Genomic DNA, 16,728 nt, shown 5'->3' on the forward strand with positions numbered 1-16,728 from the left:
ATTAAAGGTCTGTTTACCTCAATTACTTTTATCTGATATATCATGTCTGGTTTTCAACAAAAAAAGATAAGGGACATCCTAAAAGGAAAAAACAGAGTCTGAGGAGACGAACCAAACATAGAAACAGACTCAGATATGACCGAGATTTTGGAATTATCAGGTTAGAATTGAAAATAGCTATAATTAATATGCTGAAGGCTCTAATGGAAAAAGTAGACAATATGAGAGAACAAATGTGTATATAAGCAGAGAGATGGAAACTCTAGGAAAGAATCAAAAGAAAATGCTAGAAATAAAACCCACTGTAACAGAAATGAAGAATTGCTGGGTATGATAGAATGGTGCATTTGTGCCACCTACTTGGAAGGCTAAGCTGAGAGGATCACTTGAGCCCAGGGGTTCTAGGCTAGCCTGAGCAGCATAGTGAGAACTGGTTTCGAAAGAAAGAAAGGAAGAAAGGAAGAAAGGAAGAAAGAAAGAAGGAAAGAGAGAAAGAAAGAAAGAGAGGAAGGGAGGAAGGGGGGGAGAGAGAGAGAGAGAGAGAGAGAGAGAGAGAGAAAGAAAGAAAGAAAGAAAGAAAGAAAGAAAGAAAGAAAGAAAGAAAGAAAGAAAGAAAGAGGGAGGAAGGGAATGGGAGGGGAGGGGAGGGAGAAAGCCTTTGAAGGGCTTATTTATAGACTGAACAGAGTCAGAGGAAGAATCAGTGAGCTTGAATATCAATAGAAACTTCCAAAACTGAAACACAAAGAGAAGAAATAATGAAAAACAACAGAAAATGCAAGACTTGTGGGACAATTACAAAAGGTCTGATATATGTGTGAGGGGAATACCAGAGGGAGAAGGAAAAAAAAAAGGAGCACAAACAGTGGGCAAAGGACACAAGCAGACTTCATCCAAAGAAGACATACAAATGGCCAATGGGCATATGGAAAAATGCTTGACATCACTAATCATCAGAGAAATGCAAATCAAAACCACAATGAGATATCATCTTACCCCTGTTAGAAAGGCCATTGTTAAAAAGACAAAAATAACAGATGCTGGTGAGGATGCAGAAAAAAAAGGGAACTCATATACTGTTGATGGGAATGTAAATTAATACAGCCATGATGGAAGAGTATGGAGGTTTCTTAAAAAACTAAAAATACATCTACCACATGATCCAGCAATCCTACTACTGGGTATTTATCCAAAGGAAAAGAAATCAGTATATTAAAGAGATACCTGCACCCCCATGTTTACTGCAGCACTATTCACAATAGCCAAGATATGGATCAACCTCAGTGTTCATCAATGGACACATGGATAAAGAAAATGTGGTCTATATAAACAGTGGAACACTATTTGGCCATAAAAAGAAAAAACAATGAAATCTTGTTATTTGCAGTGACCTGCATGGAACAAAAGGTCATTATCTTAAATGAAATAATCCAGACAGAGCAAAACAAATACCACATGTTCTCACTCATGTGTGGGAGTTAAAAATGCGGATCTCATGGAGGTAGAGAGTAGAATGAGAGATACCCAAGGCTGGGAAAGGTGTGTGGGTAGAGGGGATGAAGAGAGGTTGCTTAATGGGTACAAACACCCAGTTAGATAGAAGGAATAAATCCTAGTGTTTGAGAGCAGAGCAGGGTGACTAGTTAACAACAAGGCATTGTATAATTCAAAATTATTATAACAGAGGACTTGAAAAGCTCCCAACACATACAAACGACACATACTCAAGGTAATAGCCCAAACACCTTGACTCGATCGTTACACATTCTGTGCAGGTAATGAAGTATCACATGTACCCCAAAAGTATGTAAAATATCATGTATCAATTAAAAAGTTGGTGCAAGTTAAAAAAATACAAAGGAACAGAAGAAATATTTGAAGTAATAATGACTCAGAATTTTCCCAAATCAATGACAAGATACCATACCACAGACCTAGGAAGCTCAGACTACATCAGACAGGATAAATAGCCCCAAATCTACACATAATTATATCATATTCAAACTGTAGGAAATCAAAAACAAAGAGAAATTCTTGAAAGAAGCCAGAGGTATGAAACCACCTTACCTGCGCAGAAACAAGAATAAGAATTACGTCATTCTCTTCAGAAACCACATAAGAAGAAAGTGGAGTGAAATATTTAAAGTATTAAAAGAAAAATACACTAACCTATAATTCTTCCCGTGAAATTATCCTTCAAAAGTTAAGAAGGTTCGAGACCATTCTGGCCAGCGTGGTAAAACCTCGTCTCTACTAAAAATACAAAAATTAGCTGGGCATGGTAGCAGGTGCCTGTAGTCCCAGCTACTTGGGAGACTGAGGGAGGAGAATTGCTTGAACCTGGGAGGCGGAGGTTGCAGTGATTCGAGATCGTGCCACTACACTCCAGCCTGGGTAACAGAGTGAGACTCTGTCTCAAAAAAAAAAAACAAACAAACAGTGGAACTAACCAGTGATTGCCCTTGACTGAAGACGTCCACCTTGCTCGAAGTCATCCTCTCTTCCTGGGGACTGCTCATGCCCAGTGACTGACAGTCAATGAGAAGTTTTAAAGGCCCAAATTCCTCATCCCAATTTGGAATGCCTTGGGACCAGCCAATCTCTCTCTCTCTCTCTCTTTTTTTTTTTGAAAGAGTCTTGCTCTGTCAACCAGGCTGGAGTACAGTGGCATGATTTTGGCTCACTGCAACCTCTGATCACCAGGTTCAAGCCATTGTCCTGCCTCAGCCTCCCACGTAGCTGGGATTACAGGAGGGCACCACTACGCCCTGCTAATTTTTGTAATTTGAGTAGAAACAGGGTTTTACGATGTTGCCCGAGCTGGTCTCCAACTCCTGATCTCAAGTGATCCACCTGCCTTGGCCTCCCACAGTGCTGGGATTACTGGCGTAAGCGACTGCACCTGGCCAGTTCTTCACAATCTTTATAGCCGTGTTTCCTCATCTGCAAATAGTTGTCTGCAGATTTCCATTGAATTTTTTTGTGTTCTACTTTTGTAAAGACTAAGAGACATGGCTGGCCCAGCCAATGTATGATTAACTTATCTTAAAATTTAAATGCCAGTTTAGGCGTGTTCCAGTAGACCCTCCTCCCCTTGTCCCCATATTCTCTAGAGTATGAGCCTATTGAGAGGCAGGAGAATGCACTCTTCAGTGAATTGAGAGGTTCTTCCCTGGCAGTGAGTGGGATTCAGAAATATTCTGGAGCCCCCTTTCCTTGTTTGGAATGGACCATGCCCTCAGGCCACCCCTGTAAGGCCTGAGGTGTGTGGCCAGCCCGACCGCTGGGCTTCAGCCTGGGTTCCTGGTTTTCTCTTCTATCATCTGCTGGGCCAGTAGCCAAGACTGAGCCCAGTCCAGTTGGCTGAGACTCTGCTTCTCCTAGTTTCTGCCAACTTTCTTTGTTTCTGGTATTTCTACTTTTAATTCATACGTTGATCCTTGGGCCAAGACTCTGGTCAACAGGATACCAGGAACTCATGCTTCCCAGAATACCCTCTCCTCCCCCCGCCCTCAGATCAGGCCCTTCATACTGATGTTGGCCCAAGTTGTACCTGTTCCCATCCTGACTGCACCTGAGTCCACACTAAGACCTTGAACCTGAACCATTAGCATCTTGCAGCCTGGGTGAGTTCCCCTGCCCTGTGCCAGGCACCTCAGCAAAATCCTCATAGTGAATACTACCATACCCATCACTTCAGCTAGTACTGCCGCTTTGACAAATTAGTCCCCGTTAATGAGAATTAAGTCCAGGGTAGTTTGTTCCCCTGATTAGATCCACACCCTCTGAAGGGTAAAATTGCTGGCAAAGCAAGTGAAATGTTCCCAGAATTTGAGCATTTATCTTAATGGGGCTTTGTATGAGGATTTAATTTAGGTTTAGTTGTGACCAAAATATCCTGCCTTTTTGTTTTGTTGCCTATTATTAAAACACTAGTCAAAGCCTCCATCTCAGCAGATCTATTTATTTTCCCACAATTACATTTAAAAAATTTTCTTTAACTTCAGATTTGTAGATATTCAAAACGATAGATATCTTACTCCAAAGCAAGAAAGAATTTATAACAGAAAACAAGCAGTATTAACACATAAACAAGCCACAGTGGAACAGTTTACTGGGATTTGTAAAATAGAGCACTACTTAAACGCCAGACACTCTAACATCAACTATATGTCAGAGGGGCTAAAAGTCAAGTACCAAGAACCAAGATGTTCTAAGGATTGGCGGGGAGAAAGTGTCTTATAATCAAGCAGTAATGAGATGACTAAGGTTTTAATAGTCTGATATCTAAGATATTTGTTGATATTTCCAAGGACTGTAAGTAGCTTAAAATGTTATATAAAGGTATTCCCTACAATTTCCTAAACTAAGATCCTACAGTTGTAGATATTTACTCAAAATCATTTGTTAGCATAACCTCTTAAGCAAATTATACTTTGCTTGGGCCAGTATTAGATTTTATTTTTATTCTGTAGCCCAGGTATACATACTAGCCCTAGATAAACGCACGGTGGACAATTTACACACAAACGAAGAATCGGTGGACAATTTACACACAAACGAAGAATCATTTGCACATATGAAGCCAGTGAATAGTCTAAATTGCACAACGTACTACCACCCAAGCAAGCCTATTCTTTATAAGATTATCTGTCCTGAGCTCAGTAAGTTTGCAAGTGGCCACTCTGTTTTCCTTCAAACCAGTATTCAGCTAAGTGGACAGGCTAGGCAAATCTACTGGCAGATTCCATCTCATTATGCTGGAACAATGACTGGAATTTAAGGAATGATATATGAAGCAAGATAATTTAAGACCACCAAAGAAGTGACAAAGGGAATCACATTTTTGTGTGTCCCAGAAGTTGTCCTGCCTCCAGCTCAACGGATGTCTCTGCAAGTTCAGCACAGGGCAAATGGAGGGCGCACTCAAACTTCAGGGCCCTTTGTTTAACCTTATGTGCTCCAGGTAGGCTCTTGAGAATTAAAAACCAAAACTCACATTACAAGCATCTTTCAAATTCTATAATTGAACTAGAGATATGGAAATAGATCTAGACAAATTATGGGGGTGAGGGGGTGAAGAAGGGACAGGCAGCCGCCGTCCTCTAAGGTTTCACAAAATGGAAGCGGGGAACCCAGAGAGTCACTTTAGCTTCTGAACCGACTTCAGTAAAGGTTGGTCTTCTTCATGATCCGAAGGAACTCCTCCTCATTCACTTCGCCGTCCCCGTCCCGATCAGCTTCGTCGATCATCTCCTGCAGCTCCTCATCGGTGAGGTTTTCCCCCAGCTCGTTGGCCACACGCTTCAGGTTTTTGAACGAGATCTTCCCGGTCTCATCGTCATCAAAGAGCCTGAAGGCCTTCAGGATTTCTTCTTTGGTGTCCTTCTCGGACATCTTCTGAGTCATCACGGCCAGGAAGTCATTGAAGCTGATCTTCCCCGTGCCTTCCTTGTCCACCTCGGAGATCATCTTCTTCATCTCTTCCTTCCTGGGTTCGAAGCCCAGAGCTCTCATGGCCACCTTCAGCTCCTTCACGTCGATGGTCCCGCTTCCGTCCGCGTCAAAGAGGTCAAACGCTTCCCGAACTTCTTGCTTCTGATCTTCAGTGAGCTCGGGCTTAGGCGCCACCTTTCTCTTTTGGCTGGTGGGGGCGGCGCTGGGCTTCTTGAAGCTGGAAGCCATTCTCCCGCCTCGGCTGTGATCCCAACGGCGCCGCCCCGCGCTCGCGCTCGGGCGCCCCCAGCTGGCGCGGCGCGGGGCCACCCGTAGTTCACGGCCAACCCCTAAGTCCGTTGGGGGTTGGAGCGGGCCTGAGGAGACTCTTCCTACGCCCCCACATCGGCGAGATCCTGTTCACGCGAGAATCCGCAGTTCCCTCGGTATTACCCAGTTTCCACGAGTTGACGCCTGAGCTGGAAAACAGCTTGTAGCCGCCGTGGTCTTCCGTAATTGACTGGAGCTGGCAGTTCTTTCCAAGATATTTGCTAGCATCCATAAGACCCCAGTTTTATAGTTTTATAGGTTTATTTAGAGCCTCTGTCTCTCTCTCTCTTTTGACAGGAGTGCACTGGTGCCACTCGGCTTACTGCAGCCTCCACCTTCCAGGATCAAGTGATCCTCCCACCTCAGCCTCCATGGTAGCTGAGACTACAGGGCATGCCACCACACCCTGCTAAATTAAAAAAAATCTTTTTTTTTGTAGAGACAAAATCTCACTATGTTGCCCAGGCCAGTCTGAAACTCCTGGGCTCAAGGGATCTTCCTGCCCCAGCCTTCCAAAGTGCTGGAATTATAAGCCACCAAGCCTGGCCTCTCCTTTTGATATTAATTTAAAAACCCTCTTGTTCTGGCTGCAACACACAATGGGGTGATAGAGCCTAAGGATAAATTTAGGATAATCAAGATTGAGTGTGATCACTTGACATTCAATGTGGGGAAGGAGAAGGAAGAGAGAATATTAAAAGTCACACCATGTGTTCAACTTGACATAAATGGGAAACAGAGAAAATGGAAAAATTTATGTATAAAATTTGTAGAAGTTTGTCTCCTGACATTACACTCAACAATAATAAAATGTTTCTGGAATGTTCTCAAATATGAAATGTAATATCCAAATGTATGATTTACTTTCAGTGTTTCCATTTTACATACTCAGTATAATTACACTTGAATAATGGTCATAATTTCATTCACAAGGCTTTTGATTTGGAGGGAGGAAATTTGAAATACTACATTCTGGTATTCCAGGTTTTTTTTTTTTTTTTTTCTCTAACCCCCTAGCAGCATATTACTCTCCTTGCTTATCATCCAATCAGAGCTGTGCTGAAACCCACGCTCTGGTAGCCTTCCTTTGGCAGTGGGCACGGGAGATGATGCAGGACATGTTGGGACTCAAAATTGCCTCCTGGGAATAAAGGGGTTCTCCTACAAACCAAAGAGCAAGAGAAAAATGGAAAAGAAAGAAAAAAATTACCAAATAAGCCCACCAAGGAATTACCTGTAGAATTACTTTGTATTTCTTTAAATGGTTACAGAAAAGAAAGCTGACTTATTTTTTAGCATTCTTTCCCCCAGCAAATCTCAATCTATTAATACCTTTTGTAACCTATGAAGGTTACAAAAGATGGCATTTTGAAGAGTTTGTGTTAAAAAGTTTTAATGGCCGGGCGCAGTGGGTCACACCTGTAATTCCAGTAATTTGGGAGGCCAAGGCGGGCAGATCACCTGAGGTCAGGAGTTCAAGACCAGCCTGGCCAATATGGTGAAACCCCATCTCTACAAAAAAATACGAAAATTAGCCGAAAGTTGTGGCACCCAACTGTAATCCCAGCTGCTTGGGAGTATGAGGCACAGGAATCGCTTGAACCCAGGAGGCGGAGGTTGCAGTTAGCAGATATCGTGCCACTGCACTCCAGCCTAGGCAACAGAGTGAGATTCTGTCCCAAAACAACAACAAAACAAAACAGTGCTTGATACACAGTAAGTAGGTGAATAAATATTCGTTGAATGAATGCATGACAATGTTGGTCCTAAAATACCTTCTGAATACAACAAGTGAAAACCCCAAAAGATTAAATGATGCCAGGAGTGTTTTACAAACTGTTTTTTAAAATTCGTGGTCAGGAATTTTTTACATGGCACATTTAATTAGCCATATATCACTACCTGCCCCAGCTCGATATGTGACTTAGTTGACAGAGAGCCTGGACACAGGGTTTCTTCTAAAGGCCAAGGAAGCTTACATAGGAGCTCCCCTCTCCTGCCTTCCAGTGCTTGTTGTGGACAGTGTCAACTCAAGGCCCACTTTGGCAGGCAGATGCTACAGCCGCTGTTCTTCCAACACCGCAAATCCTTGTGACCTGCTTTCTTCCATGACAGAAGCCTGGGATCTTATCCCAAGTCCTTGCCTTATTATCTCTGTGACCTTGGAAAGTCATTTAAACCACCCAGAGTCATCAAAACACCTGCAAAGTAGGCATCATCATAAAGCTTCCTACTGCATTTTCAGTGGGAGAATGGACACGAAAGCTCCAGGAACAGCGCCCCAGTGGGGCCATACAGATCTGGGTAATTGTTAGTTGAATACGAATTTTCCCCAGACATTGTACATTTCCTTTGGCACCCACCCCTCTGCCCAAACTCAAGCCAAGCTATGATGTGTTGGGAAAAACTGAAGTATAGAAGCTGCCTTATATAGAGCCACATTTGGGCCAAGCTGAACTCAAAGCACAACGGTTGTCATGGTTTCCAGATGTGTGCAATCAACAGTTACAACAAAGGGCCACCAAGAGCTTCCTTCATAGAAACAGTGCCCATAGTCAGAGTCAACTCTTGGTGGGGAGTTACATTTTATGTTCAGAGTCCAAACTCTGACTTAAGAAGGGAAGGGAAACACATTTAATGTGTGCCTAGCTTTGGGCTTGCTTCTTGTAGTTGTCGTCTTATTTGATCCTTGCCATCACTTTCCATTTTGCAGATGAAAAAAATGAGGACCAGGAGAGGCCTGTAACACATATCTGATGGTACATGGCCAATAAATGGTGGCTCTGGGATTTAAATCCTGGCCTGTTGAAGCTTTGTTCACTACATCATGCTGCCTTCTCCACAAGTTGATTCTATATTACCAAAATAAAGAATCACTGGGAAGACAAGATACTGATTTTGTTAGAGTAGGTAGGTAGTCAGGCATGAGTAGGGCAGAGAAGGGCTCCCCTCCCAGCCGGCCGGAAATGTCAGGTGACGATCAGGGGATGGTTTGGCAGTTCTCACACTGCCGCTCTAAAATGATTATTGATCATGGCCACAACAGGGAGAGGCAGTTTCCCGACAGATGAATACACTTGAAATTGGTAGTCGGCAGCTTCCAATTAAGATCTCAGGAACTGGGCCAGTGGGCTTGAGCATGCGCATTAAGAGACAAAATGGCAGAGTATGACCTTCTAGCCGCGTTCCACTGGAAAAGGGAAGAAAGCCTTCGGTGAGCACGCATACAACTTCTTAAACACACTGCACATGCTCACCTCCCAATCACAAGCAGGGCACTATGCACATGGGAGGTTCACCCTAAGGGAAGAATGAGGGAAAGGGGCACAAAATGCCGGAAGTAGGCCAGCATATAAAATCCTAGGTTCAAGATCAAACGGGGCACTTGACCTCCAAGGTGTCCACTTGGCTCTCTTCCAGGTGTACTTGTGAAGCGGCCTTGTTGTCTGGGATGACACCCAAGGTTCTCGGTCTCACAGCCTTGGAGGTAAAGGATGCGGAAACACACAAAGGGTGGGGTTTAGAGCAGAATTTTAGTAGGTGAAAGAAAGAGAATAGCTCTCTGCCCCAGAGAGGGGTCCCGAAAAAATGAGTTGCCTATCCGTGGTTAAATGCGGGGGGTGTTATAGATGAGCTAGTGGGGAGGCGGTGTCGGATCTACATAGGGCGTGAAAAACTGGTTAGGACCGTGTGTGCCATTGGCATAGGGCACGAATCTCTGGCAGCCCCCACCCCAAGCTTTTATTATACAGGTGAGTAGCTACTCCATGTTGCTTATTTTTCTTTTTTCTTTTCTTTTTTTTTTTTTTGAGAAGGAGCCTCACTCTGTCACCCAGGTTGGAGTGCAGTGGTGAGATCTTGGCTCACTGCAACCTCCGCCTCCCAGGTTCAAGCGATTCTCCTGCTTCAGCCTCCTAAGTAGCTGGGATTACAGGCAGGTGCCACCACACACGGCTAATTTTTGTGTTTTTAGTGGAGACGGGGTTTCACCTTTTTGGTCAGGCTGGTTTCGAACTCCTGACCTTGTGATCCACCTGCCTTGGCCTCCCAAAGTGCTGGGATTACAGGCGTGAGCCGCCGCGCCCGGCCACTTATTTCTTTCTTACTGTGCATGTGCTAAAAACAGAGGGGAGGTGGAGCCCCCGTGGTGGACATTCCTGGCCCCAGGCACCTCTTTCTAACTGTGCAGCTGCTGGCATCCCCTCGTGCAAGTTTCCAGCTTCCTTCTCTGTGTTTGCAGCCCGATCTCCCAGGCTGCTCTTTGTTGGAAAAGAAGTGATTTCTTGGGCTGTTCTTTGTTAGAAGCCATTCTGCCGAGGACTCTTTTGCCCTCATTATCTGCTTAAAATAATTTCTGTCTCCTGTATCACTTGCCTTATGTTCCTGCTCTCAGGCGTACATAAACTTCCACCCCTGCTCTGAAACTTGCCTCAGTCTCTTTTTCTGCCTATGACCCTGAGTTGAATTCTTTCTTCTGAGGACGTAAGAATAGAGGTTGCTGCAGACCTATACAGATTCTCTGACGATAACTTGGATATTCGCTACCAGTGATACATTTTGGTGCCATGTGACTCGGATACCTTCTGCCGATAACAATTTTCTTCCCTACACATAACAATAATTAAGCATCTTGCCTAGAAGGATTGAACAGGAATTTGTAGGATCTAAGACAGGCTCCCATTCTGGGGCAAGTCACTGAACCTGCAATATGCTTAGTATTTACATCTGTTCTTCTTCCATTCCACTTCACCCCATTCCCTGCTTTCAACTCTGTGTATAAGCTGGGGAAAGCAATCTGGGCAAAATGCCTTTGCTTGGCATTAGTGAACGTCTGTACAAGGCATGTGAAAATCAGCTTTATTACTTTAAAAGTAATTTTTAAGTTCTAGTGAGACTGACATAAAGTAAACAAGACATACTAGAAAATCAGTGGAGATGAGTGGGTTTCTGTTTGGTTTTGGGTTTTTGGGGGGCCTTCAATTTGTTTGTTGTACCACAATGTCCTAAGTATTATGCAAAATTGGTGGTTGATTCTCTGAGAAGGGGAGAGGAGATGGTTATTTAAGTCCGGTCATGGAGACTTAACAGCTGGAAGCGGGGAGAAAAGAAGCACTGGAATTGCACAACAGGGTCTGGAGTCAGTTGAGACCAAGAGAAAGGACCTACCAGCTTGCTTATGCTGATTATTTGGTTTTCCATTTGACTTGCATGGCATGAAAAAGGTGAGGCTCAGGAGCCTTTTAAACTTTAAGTTGCACTCAGCAAATTCAGCAAATTCCAGGTGCCACCCAAGGCAGAAAACATGCATAATACAGCTTCTTTACTGCTGCTTATTTACTTTCCAACAAATGCAGAACAGACAAAATGTGAATGCTGGATGCTGCTCCTACAAACCAGGATAACTGTGCTGGGGCTGTGGAGGGGGACCCCAAAACCAACACTAACAGAGCTGAATTATTTATTCTTAAATACATGGAGCCAGTTACAAGAAATGGACTCAGCAGCAAAAGGTTTTACAATCCCAGTGGTCTCCGAATGGGAATTTGAAGTCAGGTCCAGTGACTCAACCCAAGTCTTTTTGGCAAGTCCAGGAACATATTTAAGTGTCCAGCCAAGGGCTACATGATTCCTTATTCCATGAACCCCAGAAATAAGAAAATATTCCTCTCAGATACAAAAGCAGACTTTTCTAAAAAGATCTGCCAGAATTTCACACGGTTTCTCACACTTTCACCCAAATATTCCTAATCGCAAAAGAGAGTTGAAAGCTATCCCCTGAGATACAAGGAAACATTTGGAAGAAACCTGTAAAAAGCATCAAATGTCTTTATAATCCTGTGTTTTAGCTTTTTAAAAAGTGAATGTTGCTTTCTGTTTCATAGTGCATTTGCTGGTTCTATGATAGTTTTAAATGACTGACCATTCCAAAAAAGTACACATTGCTTATTTTATGACTTTAAATGGTCTCCAAGGACATGACCAGGGGTTACAGAACCTTATATGTTTTAGCAAACACGGATGTGGGATTTAATGTGGGGCTTGAGGTGAATAAAATAAAGATCTACAATGTTTCTCACCCCTACCCAACCCCTAGCTGCTCACTTATACCCCATTTGGGTTTGGGAGTCAAAGAAGGGAAAGGATGGAAAAGTGTGAGGAGGAAGGGAAGGAAGAATGAAAGTCTAGAGCATTTTGAACTTGTTAGGTAGAGTAAAATTAAATGCATCCAGTGAAAGAATGACTGCCCTCTCCCCTTCCTTCCCGGAGCCCAGATCAGCCCCAATTAAGCATTACTTTGATGGAAACAGGCTGAGAAAAGACAAGATCTATGTTGACATAAACTCCAAGCAGAACCTCATGGGGTTTGCAATTCTGCAGTTGTCCCACCCTGTAAGTGGTCTTCAGAGTGCCCACCAGGTGCAGGCATCCAACAGAAAATGCAGAACCAGGAGGCCCAGGAGTGGCTTCATTGGATTTTTAAATCTCATTTAAATCTCAGTCTATGAGCGATTGGTTTACTCTTTGATCCACCTTTTATTCTCCAAGGGCCCTGGAACGTCAGGATCTAAAGCTGTTTCTGAGGCTGTTAACTGAGAATTTTTCGTTCACCAGAGGTTGAAAGGTCAGAAGCCCACAGTGGTGTTAGGTAACACAGAATGAGCCAAGTGGGCTGCCTGGGAAGGGTGGATTTAGGGATTAACAGTGACCTGGAGAGTTTGTGCCCTTTTTAAAGACACTGACATTCAAATTAAAAGAAAAAAGAAAAAAAGAAAACTGCGCAGGTCCAAGAAAACAGGTGAAGCAGAACTTGGCCTATAGGGTGCACATTATCCACCCAGCCCTTGCAGAGGCCACCTCTTCCGCCGAGGTTCAAGCAGTAAGGACACTTCTCAGAGAAAAGGACAGAGACAGAGGGAAGATGGAATTCTAGCCTAAAGTCCATCTGTGCCTAGTTCCTTTAGCATAACTATCTTTACTAAAGGTTAGGCCATACTACAGGACCAGCCCACAGGGGAAAGTCAACTAATGAAGATGTAGCAATTAACCTGTTTGATTTTTCTCCCCAAACCAGCTTGGAAGGAGAGAAGCCCACTCTGCCTGCCATGTCCCTGTGTCCTTTCCACGGGAACCTCCTTGGGCCTAGCAGTCCTCTAGGATTGGCAGCGAGGCTGATCTAGGTCCAGTCTTAGAGGCCATCCATGAGGTCCAGTACATGGCACAGTGAGGGAACAGAACAGCTGGGGGCTAGGACTCTCTCCCATGCACTCCACAACAGTCTTGTTTCCAGAAGTCTGCTCCGAGCTCAGAGGGAATTGGAGAAGCCAAATGAAAGTGATGAGATGGGAGAGGAAACTTATGCCTTTTGTGAAGAAAAGACTTGCATTTTAAAAAATTCTGAAAAGTGGATTTTAGATAAAAATCAGTTCTCTGACTGAAATATATGTTTAAAAACAAGCTTCTGAACTAAATTAGAGTTCTGCTGCATTTCAAAGTCCAGCAGTTGTGTCAGCAAACAAAACATCAAAGGAAAGCAATAGGTCATTTCAGTCTCCTCTGAAGCAGCAACTAGAAATCCCTTTCTCAACAAGTAATCATATTACAGCCCCCTCCTGCTAAGCTCTAAGTAGGAAAGGGGGGGTGCAATTAGGCAAGACGATGATGTCTCCCTCATCCTTTTGAGTTGGCAACTGACCACGCCCAGGGAGATTTTTTCATTTAGATGCTGCTTAAACATCTTTTGAAGCTCAGTGGGTTCCCCACCCCGAACTGAGGCCCTCTTAGTTTTCTTCATGTTCTGCATTTGCTCCTTTGCATCTATAAAGTCTTTCCCAAATTCCTTTGGTTTCTGGATCATTCTTATCTGAAATCCATGTTCTTTTCCTTTTTTTCACGTGGCACTGGTCAGGGCTTCTTTTGCCTTGAATGCTGCACAGGGGACAAAGCTTAGAATGGAAACTGGGTTATTTAGTTGTACTAGTGTTTTCAATTACACCTCATGCAAAGTGTTTGCCTGCCAGGGTGATCTCAGACCCCATTGCATTACTATTGAGTCCATAGTTAATCTTAAAGCTCCCACAGCCTGTAAGAACAGATTTCATACAGGCACATTGAAAAAGAATATTTTACAGATAACATATGAGAATGAGGCAAGTGGGGGAAAGAAGAGGCAAACTGACTCTCAAATGTAAACTCACATCAAACTCATCTACCAAGCTGGACTAAAAAGGGGGGATACATATCTCACAACAGAAGTGTCTTCATGAACTCAAAATCATGAGTATTTAGTGAATCCTAAGAAAGTGGTAGACATTCTTAGTCTCTCTTTCTGCTTTAAAGCTGTGAGCATCTTTTTAAAATATTTATATGTTTATATATTTTTAGAGACAGGGTCTCACTCTGTCACCCAGGCTAGAGTTCGGTGACACAGTCAGGGCTCACTGCAGCCTTGACCTCCTGGACTCAAATGATCCTCCCCCTTCAGCCTCCTGAGTAGCTGGGACTATAGGCACATGCCATCATGCCCAGCTAATCATTTTTACTTTTATTTTTATTTTGAGACAAAGTTTTGCTCTTGTTGCCCAGGCTGGAGTGCAATGGCATGATCATGGCTCACTGCAACCTCTGCCTCCGGGGTTCAAGTGGTTCTCCTGCCTCAGCCTCCGGAGTAGCTGGGATTACAGGCGCGCACCACCATGGCTGGCTAATTTGTGTATTTTTAGTAGAGACGGGGTTTCACCATGCCCATCAGGCTGGTCTTGAACTCCTGACCTCAACCGATTTGCCCTCAACCTCCCAAAGTGCTGGGATTACTGGCGTGGGCTACCTTGCCTGGCCTCAGCTAGTTATTTTAAAAAAAATATTTATAGAGATGAGGTTTTGCTCCGTTGCCAGGCTGGTCTCAAACTCCTGGCCTCTAGTGACCCTCTCACCTCAGCCTCCCAAAGTGCTGAGGTTTCAGACCTGAGCCACTGTACCTGGCTTAGACTGTAAACATCTTAATTTCCCAACACAGCCAAATTTTAGAGACTAAAACATAAGCTATATGTGTTATGCTTAGGTACTCTTTAAGATAAAGAGGTACCTTAGAATTCCTGATTCATTAAGGATGAATTATAATACACACAAAATAAATACATTTAAATTTAGCATGAGGGCACTCCAGAAATTTATCAGACTAGGACTAATGTCTAGATAAATGGGATAAAATTAAGAATGTGTTTGGAAATTGTATCCCAGGTCTTAGGAAAAAGCAGCTCCCAGAGAGATGTCTGTCCTCTGATTCTCATCATTCCACTTCTGCCAGAGCCTGTTAATACTGCACTGAGGACAAGGCAGGAATGTTGCAGCTGTAGAGTCCGTTTGAATCTGAGACGGGTTGTCCACATTACGTAGGTGGCATGTAAATGTGTAGGTAGTGGCCATATGACCACGTGTACAGGGCAGCAGTGTGGTGGGGGGCTTGAGTATGGACCCGTAAGCCTTTGAACATCAGCCTCCTCCTTCTACTAGTTACTTGGCCACGGGCAAGCTGAACTTCAAATTCCTATACCACAAACAGAAGAATAATTAGCTCATAGGGTTGTAGTAGTGATTAAATGAGATTATCCATGTAAAGTGCTTTAATACTGCGCATGGCCCACAGTAAGTAAATGTAGTACTTTATGGTTTATAAAGCACTTCTATATACACATACACTCATTTAATATCTCCAAAAGCCTGTGAGGTAGGTTGTATTAATCCCATTTTATCAAGGAAGTGCCTGAGGTCAGACAGTCTCAGCTGTTTTCCCATTCACACAGAGAACAACACTGGTCTTCTGATCTTTTTATTTATTTATTTTTGAGACAGAATCTTCCTCTGTTGCCCAGGCTGGAGTGCAGTGGCACAATCATGGCTCACTGCAGCCTCGATCTCCTGGGCTCAAGTGATCCTCCCACTTAAGCCTTCCAAGTAGCTGGGACTATAGGTGTGCACTGTCACGCCCAGCCGACTTTATTTTTTGTAGAGATGGGGGTCTCACTATGTTGCCCAAGCTGGTCTCAACTCTTGGGCTCAAGTGATCCTCCTGCCTCAGCCTCCCAAAGTGCTGGGATGACAGGGTGAGCCACCGCGCATGGCCGAGTCTTCTGATCCTGACATTGTGCTCTTCCTTTATGGCCCTCCCTTTAAGCACCAGGCGAGCAAGCTATTTATTTTAGGTGTTCTAGTGTCCAAGAGAATATCAGAGCTAAAACTTTCTTCAATCAGATTTAGCGCAATGAGTAAAGCAGAGACTTGAGTCAGACATGCCTGGGTTCAAATCCCAGCTCTGCCAGTTTCGAGTTGGGCCACTTTGGTCAAGTTATCCCTCACTCCCTGTACCTACTTCCTCCTTCATAATGTGGCACCGATTTTTCCTCAAGTCAGTATGTGCACTTTGAAGGAAAGCAGTTAACACAGTCCCTTTATATATCCTATTCAAGGCTCTGTCATATTTAGTCACTTACTAGCTAAAAGTTTATTCAGTGAGGGGTATATTTAGTGTGCTAAAGCTATATCAATTCTTAATAACTGGTATGATACAATGACATAAAATAATCATATTTGTAAAAAAAAATCATCATTACATTGCTTCAGCTTAAAATACAGTGTGCTAAGTCTAGAACGTGTATATTTTATTTTATTTATTTACTCATTTATTTTTTGGGGACGGAGTTTCGCTTTTGTTGCCCAGGCTGGAGTGCAGTGGCACCATCTCAGCTCACTGCAACCTCCACCACCCAGGTTCAAGCAATTCTCCTGCCTCAGCCTCCTGAGTAGCTGGGATTACAGGTGCCCACCACTACGCCTGGCTAACTTTTGTATTTTTAGTAGAGACGGGGTTTCACCATGTTGGCCGCCTAGGCTGGTCTTGAACTAATGACCTCAAGTGATCTGCCCGCCTTGGCCTCCCAAAATGCTGGGATTACAGGCATGAGAAAC

General features: G+C 43.7%; 1 protein-coding gene across 1 annotated transcript; it reads right to left on the reverse strand.

Moving 5' to 3' along the window:
• Positions 1-4,040: 4,040 nt before the first annotated feature.
• On the reverse strand, positions 4,041-5,741 carry CETN1 (centrin 1). Its single transcript, XM_025365421.1, has one exon. The coding sequence runs from the start codon at positions 5,683-5,685 to the stop codon at positions 5,167-5,169; it is 519 nt and encodes a 172-aa protein (XP_025221206.1). The 5' UTR covers positions 5,686-5,741; the 3' UTR covers positions 4,041-5,166.
• Positions 5,742-16,728: the final 10,987 nt, after the last annotated feature.

This window comes from Theropithecus gelada, chromosome 18 (assembly GCF_003255815.1).
Source record: "Theropithecus gelada isolate Dixy chromosome 18, Tgel_1.0, whole genome shotgun sequence".
Classification (NCBI taxonomy): domain Eukaryota; kingdom Metazoa; phylum Chordata; class Mammalia; order Primates; family Cercopithecidae; genus Theropithecus; species Theropithecus gelada.

Excerpts from the sequence above, each read along its gene's own strand:
- CETN1 (XM_025365421.1), bottom strand. The coding sequence starts at position 5,685 with ATGGCTTCCAGCTTCAAGAAGCCCAGCGCCGCCCCCACCAGCCAAAAG.